Below are 17,018 nucleotides of genomic sequence, written 5' to 3' on the forward strand. Positions count from 1 at the left end.
CCCTACGGATACCACTGAGGGAAAAACTTCCAGCAACAGTGCATGTGGCGAGCACACACACCTAACATGGAATGGACATGAGCCACACATCCTGAAGAACACCAGTTGCGGAAAAGGTAACTGTCTTTTACTGCAAGCTGAGTTAGGTCCATAGGGTGTATAAACCCTGTCTACTTACCAGGGACATTTCTTTTATGGACTTTTGACTTTTCATTTTGCTAACATCATGCATAAATTAATCCAGTTAAAATGCCCTTGCAGAAAATATTTGCACCACAAGTTATAAGTAAATTCTTTTGATGCAATTCTATTATATCATATTTTAACATGAGTTCATCAGAGTTATTTGCCTGAAGTGCTATTTAATAAATGTTAAGTCTTAAGACTATCTGTAGTTTTGTGTTCAAATCCAATGAAATCACAACTTTTCCATGCCTTCTGCAGGTTTCAAACTTGCTTTCAATTACCTGAAAGATAAGAAATATGTGGAGGCAATAGAAGTTTGTCATGATGTAAGTTCTACAGAAAACTTTTAATTAGATCATGAAATAGATTGTGCCTAATTTATTGACTTTCCATCTTTTCTGTTTTACTAGGTTTTGAGGATATGCCCAAATTACCCAAAAATTAGAGAAGAGATTTTGGAAAAGGCTCAAGCAGCTCTCAAACCCTAGAAATAAAAATCTTGATAATATGAAATGCTTTGATATCAGAAATACTTCAATAAGCACTAGAAATGAAAACATATTGAAAGTAAAGATTATTATGCATTTTAGATGTTCCAATTAGTACAAAACTCAGCCTTGCCTCTTTGCAGAGAGTACGCTGCTGAAAACTTGTGGAAATGAACAGCTATTAAGATTCAGGCATGGTTATAAAACTTTGTATATGAACTGACAAAGGAGAATTGTAAATTCAGCAGAAGAGTGTATCCTCTTTATCTTATCTACATTATTTACCAGATTCAGTTTAAAAGAAAACTGAGTGAGCCTGATTCTCATTTTTAATAAGGCCACTTTCTATCATTCTGTCAGAGTGAAGGAGTCTTAAAGTGAGAGTTAAACTATGTTTACATATACTTTAAGGCCCCTTTACCCTGCCAGAGTGGTGTAAAGAGGCTTTACTGTAAATGGGACTCAGGCTCAATATATTTAATTTACAATATATCAAAGTACTTTAAAAAATATTTTAAGTACAGAGTTTAGGAAAGTTTTGAAGGTTCCCATTATGGCATGCCTATGGGACTCACTTACCTAGTGAATGTAATACTTAAAGTTCTTTTCAAAGAAGTGTGTATCTCTGTATGTATTAACTCTATAGTGTTTACCCAATGACTGGTTATTCAGATCAGACACCACTTTAGTGTCTTATCAGCAAATATGGTTTAGACATTTATATTAATAAGATTAAGCCATCCTTTTGAAAAAAAAACTATTAATCTATGCTTTTAAAAAATGAACTTGTTTTTGAACTTTATTTTTAAAGCTTCTTCATTCATTTATTTTATTTTACTTTTTTTAGTCACTTAATGAGAATTCATTTTAAATATATATATATTTTAGATATAACGTAATTTTTTTCCACAACTTACTCTAATTCAGGAGGAGCATTAGCTACAAGAGAGAGAAATGTCATTTTTATTAACAGCTTCTTCAAATAATCAAACAATTCAGATCAGTTATATTGAAATAAATAATTCGTCCTCCAGCAACAAAAGCAGAAAGCGGGACAAGGAAAAGTAATTTGTACCTTTTCCTTGGTTTATTGATGATTGAGACCAATTTATAAAGTAAATTAAACTGATTAAAGTTTTGTCTGTCTTCATTATTATGTATCAACAAACTCTTTTTGCTTACGTAGTTATGGGGTTCTGTTAGAGGTGGATAAACTCATGTTGCCTAATTTGGATCCAACTTTAATATTGAGTTTGAAAGTTCAAATCAAGCTTGATTGATTTTGAGTTTGCATTCCACTTAGATAAGCCTGTGAGAAGAGGATGCAGAGAAAGAAACTTGAATGAAAAATGAAATGCCAAATGTAGGTTACTTATGTAACTCTAGCTTTTGGCAGGGATCTTCTCTCACTAATAATTCTGGATCTGATTTAGGAAAGCAGGTAAACGTGTTTAAGTTCATCCCTATCAGGACAACACTTAAGCACATGTTTAATTTTAGCACATGGTTAAAGTTAAGTGTGTTTTAAGTGCTATCTTGAATAGAGACGCTTTACTGAGTTGGGGCCATAAAGAAGGAGAGGAAACAAAGCTTTTACTGCAACATAGAAAAGAGTCTGAACTGCAAAGTTCAAATTCAGACTTTTTGTTCAGTTCTTTTTGTTTTGTTTTTGTAGCTCACGAAAGCTTATGTTCAAATAAATTTGTTAGTCTCTAAGGTGCCACAAGTACTCCTTTTCTTTTTGCGAATACAGACTAACACGGCTGCTACTCTGAAATATATCTACTAAGAAATTCATGTAATTGACAAAAAATGGTTCATAATGTTGGTAAACTTCAACTAAGAATTATGTATTGAATTATACACAGTAACTACAATGAAGTTATTTTTCATGCACATTGTAACTACTGTAAATATAGTCTAGTAAATGTATAGGACTTTGTGGCACATACAAATATCAAAACTACAGTATAGTTATCATGAAATTAATATATCTACGGTATATTAGATGAATGAACTTAAACTTTGGTTTTCTGAATCTTTGTAAACAAATTGTTCAAGACTTACAAAATCTCAAACTCTATTGTGTTCACCCCAGGCTAGTATTTACAGTATTGTATAAGTTATGGTCTGTATTTTGATAAGTAGAATTTGACAGCATGGAACTTGTGATGCCCTGGAAATATCCTTTCCATATTCCTGGCCATGAATTTGGCACTAGTGAAGTAGAGACAGGCCCCAGAAAATCAATTGCAGGTTTTATTGGAGTCTTGGTGTGTGATAAATATCAGGGGGTAGTCGTGTTAGTCTGTATCCACAAAAACAACAAGGAGTCCGGTGGCACCTTAAAGACTTACAGATTTATTTGGGCATAAGCTTTGGTGGGTAAAAACTCCACTTCTTCAGATGCATGGAGTGAAAATTACAGATGCAGACATAAATATACTGACACATGAAGAGAAGGGAGTTACCTCAAAAGTGGAGAACCAGTGCTGACAGGGCCAATTCCATCAGGGTGGATGTAGTCCACTCCCAATAATAGATGAGGAGGTGTCAATTCCAGGAGAGGCAAAGCTGCTTTTGTAATGAGCCAGCCATTCCCAGTCCTTATTCAAGCCCAGATTAATGGTGTTAAATTTACAAATGAATTTTAGTTCTGCTGTTTCTCTTTGAAGTCTGTTTCTGAAGTTTTTTTGTTCAAGAATAGCTACTTTCAAATCTGTTATAGAATGCCCAGGAAGAATGAAGTGTTCTCCTACTGGCTTTTGTATATTACCATTCCTGATGTCTGATTTGTGTCCATTTATTCTTTTATGTAGGGACTGTCTGGTTTGGCCAATGTACATGGCAGAGGGGCATTGCTGTTGGCACATGATGGCATATATAATATTAGTAGATGTGCAGGTGAATGAGCCTCTGATGGTGTGGCTGATGTGGTTGGGTCCTCTGATGGTGTCGCTTGAGTAGATATGGGGACAGAGTAGGCAACGAGGTTTGCTACAGGGATTGGTTCCTGGGTTAGTGTTTCTGTGGTTGTCAAGGTTCCTTCCCCACTCTGAACTCTAGGATACAGATGTGGGGACCTGCATGAAAACCTCCTAAGCTTACTTTTACCAGCTTAGGTTTAAACTTCCCCAAGGTACAAACTATTTTATCCTTTGCCCTTTGACTTCCACTGCCACCACCAAATGTTTGACTGGGTTTACTGGGAAAGCGTTGTTTGGAAACGTCTTTCCCCCCAAAATCTTCCCCAAAACCTTGTACCCCCCCTGCCTGGAGAAGGCTTGATAAAAGTCCTCACCAATTTGCATAGGTGACCACAGACCCAAACCCTTGGATCTTAAGAACAATGGAAAAAAAGCATTCAATTTCTTACAAGAAGAATTTTAATATAAGAAAAGGTAAAAAGAATCACCTCTGCAAAATCAGGATGGTAATTAGATTCAAAACATAGAGAACACCTCTAGGCAAAACCTTAAGTTACAAAAAAACACAAAGACAGGAATATCCATTCTATTCAGCACCCGTCTATTTTCTCAGCCATTTAAAGAAATCATAATCTAACACATACCTAGCTAGATTACTTACTAAATTCTAAGACTCCATTCCTGTTCTGTCCCTGGCAAAATCATCACACAAACAGACACCCCTTTATTTCTCCCTCCCTCCAGCTTTGAAAGTATCTTGTCTCCTCATTGGTCATTGTGGTCAGGTGCCAGCGAGATTATCCTAGCTTCTTAACCTTTTACAGGTGAAAGGGTTTTTCCTCTGGCCAGGAGGGATTTTAAAGGTGTTTACCCTTCCCTTTATATTTATGACAGTGGTGTAGTGTGTAGTTGCTGGTGAATATTTGCTTCAGGTTGAGGGGCTGTCTGTAAGCGAGGACTGGCCTGCCTCCAAGGTCTGGGAGAGTGAGGGATTGTTCTCCAGGATAGGTTGTAGATCGTTGATAATGTGTGATGGAACAGAACACTGTGAGATTGCTTAGCTCTCTGTAGATATCTAGCTGCTTGATCTTCAGATTAATTCTTCAGTGAAAAATCCTCTTCCTTAGCCTACATCTTGTATCTCATAATGGCTAGGCAAGTGGCGAGCTAAGGCTACCACTTCCTATGCAAAATGTTCTTGTTTTACTTCTCTTTTCCAGTCACACTCATCCTGTTTGGAGTTTCACCCACTTGCTCCATCTAGATTGTGAACTCTTGTGGGGCCAGGATTGGGTTCTTACTACTTGTTTTTACAGCAATTAGTCCAGTGGGGCTCTGGTCTCTGTTTGGAGCCCATAGGCTTTATTACAATACAATACAAATAAACAGTCTTTCAGATTCCTTTTCAGCCCCTTCATTCTGCCAGTGACACCAGTTTCCAGGCTTTTTTTCCGTCTCCCATTATTGACTTTATAACTTCTTCCATGCAACCCTGTGACCGGGGTCCTAATGGGGAGTCAGCTATGGACACTCAGGATGAACTGCAAAGAATGGGGCAGCCAAACCCCAAAAAGCTGGTGGATATTCCAATACTTAGATTTACCAAGCCAGCATAAATTAGCTTCTTTATTACTTCACTGGTTACTCAGAAGTCCAAACAACACAGTTCCCTTAAAGACAGGTTTCAGAGTAGCAGCCGTGTTAGTCTGTATTCGCAAAAAGAAAAGCAGTACTTGTGGCACCTTAGAGACTAACAAATTTATTAGAGCATAAGCTTTCGTGAGCTACAGCTGTAGCTCACGAAAGCTTATGCTCTAATAAATTTGTTAGTCTCTAAGGTGCCACAAGTACTACTTTTCTAGTTCCCTTAAAGTGATCCAGCCTCAGGCCTCCATCCAGGTACCCATGTCAAATATGATGAAAATTTCTGTAAATCATATTTCATCATATAAAAGAAAAGGTTCTACCAATCCCAAAGGATCGGACACATCACCTTCCAGGTTAATGAATGTTTCAGATCTCACCCAAAGACACGCTACAGCCAATTCTTATTAACTAAACTAAAATTTATTTAAAAACAAAAGAGAGAGAGTATGGTTAAAAGATCAATATACATACAAAGAAAAGGAGTACTTGTGGCACCTTAGAGACTAACAAATTAATTAGAGCATAAGCTTTCGTGAGCTACAGCTCATCGGATCCGATGAAGTGAGCTGTAGCTCACGAAAGCTTATGCTCTAATAAATTTGTTAGTCTCTAAGGTGCCACAAGTACTCCTTTTCTTTTTGCGAATACAGACTAACATGGCTGCTACTCTGAAACCTGTCAATATACATACAGAAATTAGTTCAATTCATTGAGGTTCAGATTCACAGCAGAGACAGTGAGCTTTGTAGTTGCAAAGAGTTCCTTTAGAATTCAGTTCATAGGTCATAGTCCAAATCTCATATTCAGGGCATACCAGCATAAATGGGACCTCAGTCTTGAGACTCAAACTTCTCCTGATGAAGTCTAAGCAGATCTGAGATGACAGAATCAGGAACCAAGGATCTTTTATGCAATTTCATGTCTTTTGACAAGTTGGAATTCCTCAGAGAACAAAAGTTAATTAGGATGACTTTGAAGAAGGTCCATCACTGGTACTTAGCTATATGAATTAACGTAAGACCATTTGCATGTTCCTCCACCATTCACAGTACATTTCAAAGAGAGATGAATACTGAGATATCCCATGTTTACAATTCATTTACATGATAGGATGTTCTTTTGACCTCTGAATTATCAGAATACAGCATAGACAGGGACTGTTGATTACATTTTGTCCACCCTACTCATACATATGTAAATATACAAAAACACAAACATTATCTCCCCACATGTCTTTTGAGGGTTATTTATTTTGCAGGACGTTTAACCCTGTCTAGCCATGTGGCACAAGCCCCCTGTGCATGGATCAAATTTCCTAGTGCATTAGTTCCACTTCCTCTCTTCATTCAGATACCTCCTCAAGATTCATTTTTTTCACAAGGCCAGTAGGTATAGCACAGAACAGAAATCAGACAGTCCTTCAAGAGCTCCACCCTAAAACAGCTAAAGCAGAGGAATGCTGCAAACAGCGGTAGTTCATCATCAGTGTAATGTATTTCTCCTTTGGCATTACAACATGACATTACATCAAAGCAATTCAGCTGAAAAATGCATATGATACTCTGTGTATTACTGTAAAGTCCAGATTATGGACAAACAAACTAAACAACATGATATTCAAAAGCAAAATATACAAACAACAGTATTTTTCAACCCTGGGAACAAGAAATACCCTTTTGAATAACAAATTAGCAACAGAAATTAAGTGAATTTGCCAGGCCTAACAAAAATAGGCTCTGACTCTGTGCGGCGGGGGTGGGAAGGGGGAGACGAATGGTGGGTGCTCAACACCCAGGAGCCAGAGCTTGAGTGTGGAATGTGATGAGTGCTGTGCTGCTAACAACTTCTGCCCTTGGGGCAGGGAGTTTGTTCATAAACAGAGGGAGGGTGATTAAGATAACAAAAAGCTTGTCATTAAATTAAATTAAGAATCATTAGATGATCCTGAAAGCATTCCCTGGCACTCCAGTTAAAAGATAGGAATAAATGGTCCATTTTTAGAATGGAGAGAAGTAAATAGTGGTGTCCCCTGAGGGGCTTGTACTGGTCTGGGACTAGTGTTTGTTCAACATATTCGTAAATGATCTGCAAAAAGGGGTGAACAGTGAGGTGGCAAAGGTTGCAGATGATACAAAATTACTCTAGATAGTTAAGTCCAAAACAGACTGCAAAGAGTTACAAAGAATTTCACAAAACTGGGTGACTTGACAACAAAATGGCAGATGAAATTCAATGTTAAATGCAAAGTAACGCACGTGGCAAAATACAATCCCAACTATATGTATAAAATGATGGTGTCTAAATTAACTGTTACCCATCAAGAAAGAGATCTTGGAGTCATTTGCAGTACTCTGGAAGCACTGTGTTTCCAGAGTACTGCAAATTCATAAGAATCCATCTCACTTTGCCTGTATTATCCTGAACTCATTCTCCAGCTTCAGAAGACTTAAAAATTACCTCCAATCATCAGTGGGATAGAAGCAACTGAATAATGTAGATACTGAATAATGTAGAAAGAAAAGGAGTACTTGTGGCACCTTAGAGACTAACAAATTTATTAGAGCATAAGCTTTCGTGAGCTACAGCTCACTTCATCGGATGCATGCATCCGATGAAGTGAGCTGTAGCTCACGAAAGCTTATGCTCTAATAAATTTGTTAGTCTCTAAGGTGCCACAAGTACTCCTTTTCTTTTTGCGAATACAGACTAACACGGCTGCTACTCTGAAACCTGTGAATAATGTAGCTGTCCTTAACATGCATCAAAACAATACCAGGGAACCTAGATGTAAACAAGATTGCTGACAGTTTCATCCAGAAAGCTACAATGAAACATAATGTCTTTAAACTGGGACATTAGTTTAGACAGTCTGTAGGTGATTGCAATGATTTTAATATACTGTACTTCATGATAATGTAATTATTAGGGCTGTCAAGCGATTAAAATAATTAATTGTGATTAATCGCGTGATTAAAAAAATTAATTGCGATTAATCGCACAGTTAAACAATAATAGAATACCATTTATTTAAATATTTTGGATGTTTTCTACATTTTCAAATATATTGATTTCAATTACAACACAGAATACAAAGTGCACAGTGCTCACTTTATGTTTATTTTTTATTACAAATATTTGCAATGTAAAAAACCTCAAAGAAATAGTATTTTTCAATTCACCTAATAAAATACTGTAATGCAATCTCTTTATCATGAAAGTTGAATTTACAAATGTAGAATTAAGTACAAAAAAACCTGCATTCAACAGTAAAATAATGCACATTATTTTGTTTTTGAGTGCAGTTATGTAACAAAAAAAAATCTACATTTGTAAGTTGCACATTCACGACAAAGAGATTGCACTACAGTACTTGTATAGGTGAATTGCAAAATACTATTTCTTTTGTTTATCATTTTACATTGCAAATATTTTTAATAAAAAATAATATACACTTTGATTTCAATTACAACACAGAATACAATATATATGAAAATGTAGAAAAACATCCCAAATATTTTATAAGTTTCAATTGGTATTCTATTGTTTAACAGTGAGATTAAAGCCGCGATTAATCACAATTAATTTTTTAATCGCAATTAATTTTTTTGAGTTAATCGTGTGAGTTAACTGTGATTGACAGCTCTGGTTATTATGCAGTACATAGAATCATAGAATCATAGAATATCAGGGTTGGAAGGGACCCCAGAAGGTCATCTAGTCCAACCCCCTGCTCAAAGCAGGACCAAGTCCCAGTTAAATCATCCCAGCCAGGGCTTTGTCAAGCCTGACCTTAAAAACCTCTAAGGAAGGAGATTCTACCACCTCCCTAGGTAACGCATTCCAGTGTTTCACCACCCTCTTAGTGAAAAAGTTTTTCCTAATATCCAATCTAAACCTCCCCCATTGCAACTTGAGACCATTACTCCTCGTTCTGTCATCTGCTACCATTGAGAACAGTCTAGAGCCATCCTCTTTGAAACCCCCTTTCAGGTAATTGATTCATTATTGAAATAGTAAAGATACCAATGATAGATACATTCAATAATTAGAATATGAAAGAAGTGTATAAATATGCTGAAAATAGCCTCTCCCCAAAACTGACAGAGTGCCCTCCTTCCCCCCCCAACACACATACCTCTTCAAAAGTACCCACCGGAAAACCAAAAATCAGCACCTATGAATTCAGTGGAAGTTTGTGAAGAGACTATTTTGTCCAGAAGGTCTCTTTCTGACTGAGAAAGAGAGAGAAGCTAAAAATGAATTATGCTATGGGAGCGGGGAGGGGGGAACAAACATATTTTTCAACAATTTAAAGAAACTCCCATTGTTGAAGTGTAAAGTGAAATCTTCAAAGGCTTCTTCTAAAGCAGCTGGTTTATGCCAGTGCTGCTGACAGGATATGGACAAGACGAATCATTGGACTCTATTTGTATGGCAGTAGCTATGTTCCAGTATTTGTTTTATTAACACTTCTTCATGGGCTACATTGTGCCTTTAGGGCCTGATCCAAAGATCAGTGAAGTTAATGAAAAGACTCCTATTTACTTCAGTGGATTCTGGAACTGGCTCTTAAGGGACAGATCTCAATAGAGAGTGGTGTGGAGTTGCAGCACCCAAGAGGTAACACTTCAAGCTCTTCTGTGTGCCTAGGGAATGTGTTGGCTGCTACGCAGTCTCTGAGGCTTTGTCTACACTACATAACTTTTAGCAACATGGCTGTGCCGCTACAGCCATGCCGCTAAAAGATACACAGTGTAACTGCTGTTTGTCAGCAGGAGAGAGCTCTCCCACCGACAAAAAACAGCCACCCCCAAAGAGTGGTGGAAGCTTTGTCGGCAGGAGAGTGCTCCTGCTGACAAAGCGCTGTTCACACCGGCGCTTTTTGTCGACAAAACTTTTGTATTTTGGGGATGTGTTTTGTTGTTGAATAACAAAGTGGGCCAGTGCAGTACAATAAAGGCTGCCCTTGCCTCATTCCCTTTGAGGCTAGGTGTACCCTCTGGGGTACATCATTGGATGAGTCCTAGTATTTCCCCCACCCCAAGTACGGGGACTGCCATTTTCCTTGGCATGAGCATGCAATGTAGGAGGCAGGTTCCTTGCTCTGTCCCCCACACACTTCTGCAAGGGCTAGGCCCTAGTTCACATTTAACTAATGTCTTAAACTATTCCTCTGACTAGACTCTCAAATATTGTCAAGATGGATCCTTTATAAATGCCAGAAAATTAGATGGATTCATCTTTACTATTAGGAGAATACGTGGTCAGGTCCAGGGTCAAATGTGCTGCCACCAAAACCTAACAAACCGGTCCAAAATGGCAAACTTATCATGAGGCTGAATGGTCTTGCAAGATTTCTACCATCCTGGTTGGAGGGAATTCTATGAGACACTAATTTGAGTTAAAATCTTGTGAGAATGGCTGTTCACAAGAGATTTCAGCTACATTTGAAATGGAACTAGAAAAATAGGCTCATAGATCTATTAATTCAAATCTGAGTGACCTTGACATTCAAGACTGTTTGGATAAACTTTGCTTTTGAACCCTCTTTATTTACAACACAAGCCAGGTGATTTCATTCCACCTGTTTAACTCCCACTGCAGTTTCTAATGGAAATAGTATTCTTCAATGATAACATTCACAGCTACATTATATGGTGTAAAATCATTTATAAGGGATATAAACTCTCATGCTCCAAGGCCCAAAACAACCATTAACTGATTGGGATTAGAAAGAAACTTCCCTGTGAGCTAGTTATTCCATTATGGGGTTTCTTGCTCCTTCCTTTGAAACATTTGGTGCTGGCCACTGTCAGAGATAGTTATGAGATTATGGATGGATTAGTTATGAAATTAGTTATACGGACCTCTGGTGTGATCCTGTATGGCGATTCTTATGTTCTTCACTTTCTGTACTGAATTGTTGTTCTTCTTTGAGTGCTTGTTCACGTCCATTCCACATCAGGTCTGCGCATGCACGAGCATCGGAAACTTTTTCCCTTAGCGGCTCCCAGCGGGCCCCTGAGTGGTGGCACTGCACCGTGCATATATACCCCTGCTGGCCCGACCCCCTCCAGTTCCTTCTTACTGTCCGTGACGGCATTGGAACAACCTCTCTCTCTCTCTCTCTCTCTCTCTCTCATAGAAGAGCAGTCTCTTAGCCTTAGAGTAGCTGTTATCAGTTAGTTTACGTACAGATTGTGGACACTTAAGTCATTAGGTGCTTGGAGGCCTCCAGCACCTGCCCCAAGCCACGGGGCATGCCGCAGGCCCAAGGCTTCCAGGCTTACACCACGTGCTGCACACCTATGCCAGTTAGTGACCCCCACGACTCGTGTCTACGTTGCTTGGGGGACGGACATCAAACTGAAAGGTGTAGGATTTGCAAGGCATTTAAGCCAAGGACAAGGAAAGAAAGAGACTTTTGCCTAAAGCAACTGTTGATGGAGGCTGCATTGCAGCCGCCGGGCCTAGAACACCCAACGCTGGCTCAGCCTTCCTCGGTGCGTAGTGCCCCAGAGCCGTGGAGAAACCAAGCACCGGCTAAGCACTGTAAACTGTTGGTCCTGGAGCGCCAGGCTAGGTCCAGGAACCGATTGTCCTCCCTGGTGCGGCCCCCGGCACAGCCTAAAGGAAAGTGTGGTCATTCCCTGCACAGGAGGCTGGCGCCTCCCAAGGCCCCGAGCGCTGACAAGAGCGGGAAAGCTGCAGTACCGGCGCTGACACAGGGAGTTCCCGGCAGCACAAGCCCCACCAAGCCCAGACCTAAGTGAGCTCAGTGCAGATGATGGGCTCGAGGGCATAACCACGCTTGGCACCTTTGAGGCTGCAAAGGACCTCATTGAGCTGTCGGCGGCGAGCCCTCTCCCGTATGGCGAGAACCCTCTGGCACCCGTGCCTCGGGTGCTGTCAAGGGGTAAGCCGGCAATGGTGTGCCGCTCGAAGATGGCGTCCCGGCGCTGCTTCCGGAGTTGGTCACGGTTGAGCTCTGACTCTGCAAACTCACACTTGCCAGCAGCCCAGAAGGAGGTTGCGGCACCGGCAGCAGGTTGACGCAAAGAAGCACCAGAAAGGGCATACCGCTGTCCGGCACCGCCCAGAAACCGGCACTGGGCAGAGTCGAGACGGCCCTCGCCAGCAGTCTCCCACAGATGGTCCTGGTCCAGGGAACACCGGCACTGGTCCCTATCCCGGTCCCGGGGATACCGGTACTGCTCCCGGTCTCGCTCAGCCAGGAGATGCTCATTCTCCCACCAGTGCAGATCGTTGGCACCACCATGGCCTTCGTGATTGGTGTCACTGCAGTCCGGCACCAGCTCTGGCTGCTATAGCTACCCACACCGGGGCCTGGAAAGCAGGGACCCTCAAGGGAGCTGGCAACCTCAATAGGGGCCGCCAGGCCATTGGCCCTTCTGGACCCCCTGGGCCTATCAGGAGTGCCAAGGAGCCACGCCCAGGGCAAGTTACTCGGTGCAGCGGACCCAGTCCCCGCACCGACGCCAGACGGTTCCAGAGGCAACAGTATCCAGGCCTCCAGCATCCCCCAGCATAGACCGGAGAGTCTGGGACCGAGCCCGGTGCCATCCCATGGACTCCTGCCCCAGCCTGAGCTGGAGGCCGCTACCACAGGATATGGGGAGCAGGAGGACCAACCAGAGGAGGTCAAGCAGCAGCTAACCTCCTCGTCTTCCCCCGATGAGGCAGAAGCCCACCAGGAACTTTTGCGCAGAGTTGCCCAAAATTTGGGGTTGCAGGCCGAGGAGACGGTTGAGCAGGAGGACCCCATGGTGGACATTTTGAGCCCCTGGAAGTTCCATCCAGAATAGTGCTCATTAAGACCATCCAGTCTAACTATAAGACTACATGGCAGATCCCGGCCTCCAGCACTCCAGCGGCTAAAGGAGTTGTCAAGGTTCCTTCCTCATTCTGAACTCTAGGGTACAGATGTGGGGACCTGCATGAAAGACCCCCTAAGCTTATTCTTACCAGCTTAAGTTAAAAGCTGCCACCACCAAAGTGTTACACAAAGAACAGGGAAAGAGCCCACTTGGAAACATCTTTCCCCCAAAAATCCCCCCAAGCCCTACACCCCCTTTTCTGGGGAAGGCTTGATAAAAATCCTCACCAATTTGCATAGGTGAACACAGACCCAAATCCTTGGATCTTAAGAACAATGAAAAAAGCAATCAGGTTCTTAAAAGAAGAATTTTAATTAAAGAAAAAGTAAAAGAATCACCTCTGTAAAATCAGGATGGTAAATACCTTACTGGGTAATCAGATTCAAAACATAGAGAATCCCTCTAGGCAAAACCTTAAGTTACAAAAAGACACAAAAACAGGAATATACATTCCATTCAGCACAACTTATTTTATCAGCCATTTAAACAAAACAGAATCTAAAGCATATCTAACTAGATTGCTTACTAACTCTTTACAGGAGTTCTGACCTGCATTCCTGCTCTGGTCCCAGCAAAAGCATCACACAGACAGAGAGGACCCTTTGTTTCCCCCTCCTCCCTCCAGCTTTGAAAGTATCTTGTCTTCTCATTGGTCATTTTGGTCAGGTGCCAGTGACGTTGTCTTAGCTTCTTAACCTTTTACAGGTGAAAGGGTTTTTCCTCCGGCCAGGAGGGATTTAAAGGTATTTACTCTTCCCTTTATATTTATGACAGGAGTGGAGCGTAAATACTTTGCCCCATCTAAGGGCTATGAGTTCCTGTTCTGCCACCCGAGTCCATGCTCCCTAGTGGTTTCAGCGGTGAACGAAAGGGAGCGTCAGCAGGCCCCGGCCCCTAAGGCCAAGGAGGCGAAATGCCTGGACCTTTTTGTTAGAAAGGTGTACTCATCTGGGGGCCTTCGGTTGAGGATTGCTAACCAGCAGGCCATCCTCAACAGGCACAATTTCAACTCCTGGGCAGCGGTGGGAAAGTTTAAGGAGAACGTCCCGCAAGGTTTCCAACAGGAGTTCACAGCCCTGGTGGACGAGGGCAAGGCAGTAGCCAAGACCTTTCTCCAGGCCTCCCTGGATTTGGCAGATGCGGTGACTAGAACAATCGCGTCAGGAGTGGTCATGAGGTGCCCAGCATGGCTCCAGGAGTCAGGTCTGCCCCCAGATGTCCAGAATACACTCCAGGACCTTCTCTTTGAAGGGTCCAGGCTCTTCTCGGACCAGAAAGATGTGAGGCTGCATAGTCTCAAGGACTCGTGAGCTATGCTCAAGTCGCTGGGTATGCACACCCCGGCAACTCAGAGGAAGCCCTTTAAGCTGCAGCCTCCCCCTCAACGCCAGTACCAGCCTCGCCATAGGCATGAACCTTACCGTAGGCAAGGCAGGGATAACAGGCGATGGCGCAATAACAATAGTTATAATGCGCTGGGACAGAACCAAGGCCAGCACAAACCCCAGCCAGGCACTAATCCAGTCTTTTGAAGGTGCGCTCGAGAACAGCGTACCAGACCAGTCACCGGATCCGTCCCTTTGTTTCCTGAACTGCCTGTCCTGTTTCTCCCGTGCGTGGTCCACCATTACATCAGAATGTTGGGTCTTACGCACGGTGTGGAACGGGTACTCACTGCAGTTCGCCTCCCTCCCCCCCTCCCACACCTCTTTCCTGTCCACTTCAGGAACCCCTCTCATGAGCATCTCCTAGAGCAGGAAGTCCGCTCGCTGTTAGAGGAGGGGGTGGTAGAGGCAGGGCCTTACGACCTAAGGGAAAGGGATTCTACTCCCGGTACTTCCTCATCCCCAAGACCAAAGGGGAAAGGGGTTCTACATTTGTAAATTGCACATTCACGACAAAGAGATTGCATTATAGTACTTGTATAGGTTAATTGCAAAATATTATTTCTTTTGTTTATCATTTTACATTGCAAATATTTTTAATAAAAAATAATATACACTTTGATTTCAATTACAACACAGAATACAATATATATGAAAATGTAGAAAAACATCCCAAATATTTTATAAGTTTCAATTGGTATTCTATTGTTTAACAGTGAGATTAAAGCCGCGATTAATCACAATTAATTTTTTAATCGCAATTAATTTTTTTGAGTTAATCGCGTGAGTTAACTGTGATTGACAGCTCTGGTTATTATGCAGTACATAATTGATTCATTATTGAAATAGTAAAGATACCAATGATAGATACATTCAATAACTAGAATATGAAAGAAGTGTATAAATATGCTGAAAATAGCCTCTCCCCAAAACTGACAGAGTGCCCCCCTCCCCCCAACACACACACCTCTTCAAAAGTACCCACTGGCAAAACCAAAAATCAGCACCTATGAATTCAGTGGAAGTTTGTGAAGAGACTATTTTGTCCAGAAGGTCTCTTTCTGACTGAGAAAGAGAGAGAAGCTAAAAATGAATTATGCTATGGGGGGCGAGGGGGGAACAAATATATTTTTCAACAATTTAAAGAAACTCCCACTATTGAAGTGTAAAGTGAAATCTTCAAAGGCTTCTTCTAAAGCAGCTGGTTTATGCCAGTGCTGCTGACAGGATATGGACAAGACGAATCATTGGACTCTACTTGTACGGCAATAGCTATGTTCCAGCATTTGTTTTATTAACACTTCTTCATGGGCTACATTGTGCCTTTAGGGCCTGATCCAAAGATCAGTGAAGTCAATGAAAAGACTCCTATTTACTTCAGTGGATTCTGGAACTGGCTCTTAAGAGACAGATCTCAATAGAGAGTGGTGTGGAGTTGCAGCACCCAAGAGGTAACACTTCAAGCTCTTCTGTGTGCCTAGGGAATGTGTTGGCTGCTACGCAGTGTCTGAGGCTTTGTCTACACTACATAACTTTTAGCAACATGGCTGTGCCGCTACAGCTGTGCCGCTAAAAGGTACACAGTGTAACTGCTGTTTGTCAGCAGGAGAGAGCTCTCCCACCGACAAAAAACAGCCACCCCCAAAGAGCGGTGGAAGCTTTGTCGGCAGGAGAGCGCTCCTGCCAACAAAGTGCTGTTCACACCAACACTTTTTGTCGACAAAACTTTTGTATTTTGAGGATGTATTTTGTTGTTGGACAACAAAGTTTTGTTGTTCAGTTGCCAGTGTAGACAAAGCCCGAGTCTCTCTCTCAGTGGGCCAGTGCAGTATAATAAAGGCTGCCCTTGCCTCATTCCCTTTGAAACTAGGTGTACCCTACGGGGTACATCACTGGATGAATCCCAGCATTTCCCCCCCCCCCCAAGTACAGGGATTGCGATTTTCCCTTGCTCCTTCCTTTGAAACATCTGGTGCTGGCCACTGTGAGAGATAGGTTTCAGAGTAGTAGCCGTGTTAGTCTGTATTCGCAAAAAGAAAAGGAGTATTTGTGGCACCTTAGAGACTAACAAATTAGTTTGAGCATAAGCTTTCGTGAGCTACAGCATCTGATGAAGTGAGTCGGAGCTCACGAAAGCTTATGCTCAAATAAATTTGTTAGTCTCTAAGGTGCCACAAGTCCTCCTTTTCTTTTTGTCAGAGATAGTTATGAGATTATACGGCCCTTTGGTGTGATCCTGTATGGTGATTCTTATGTTCTTCACTTTCTGTACTAAACTGCTGTTTTTATGCATGCTGTTATACAATTGTTATGATTCACCCTGTTGGTGGCTGCATCTCAATAGTGGGTGAAATGCCATTATCAGTGAAAGGTCCAAGTCCTCCCATTTACATGAATGCAAACCCATTGGTTTAATTAATGTTGTACAGGTGTAACTGGGAGAAGAATTTGGCTGCTAATTTCCAAAGAATTTTGGGATTAAATGCA

General features: G+C 41.7%; 1 protein-coding gene across 1 annotated transcript in view; it reads left to right on the forward strand.

The window, feature by feature from the left end:
- The window catches only part of TTC21A (tetratricopeptide repeat domain 21A), a 62,586-nt gene extending 61,172 nt beyond the window's left edge, over nucleotides 1–1,414 (forward strand). The window contains exons 28-29 of the mRNA XM_038390085.2: nucleotides 445–512; nucleotides 597–1,414. Coding sequence (XP_038246013.1) covers nucleotides 445–512; nucleotides 597–674 — 146 coding nt within the window. The 3' untranslated portion in view covers nucleotides 675–1,414. The remainder of the gene's footprint in view (nucleotides 1–444; nucleotides 513–596) is intronic.
- Nucleotides 1,415–17,018: the final 15,604 nt, after the last annotated feature.

The sequence above is a fragment of the Dermochelys coriacea genome, chromosome 2, assembly GCF_009764565.3.
Source record: "Dermochelys coriacea isolate rDerCor1 chromosome 2, rDerCor1.pri.v4, whole genome shotgun sequence".
NCBI classification, from domain to species: Eukaryota; Metazoa; Chordata; order Testudines; family Dermochelyidae; genus Dermochelys; species Dermochelys coriacea.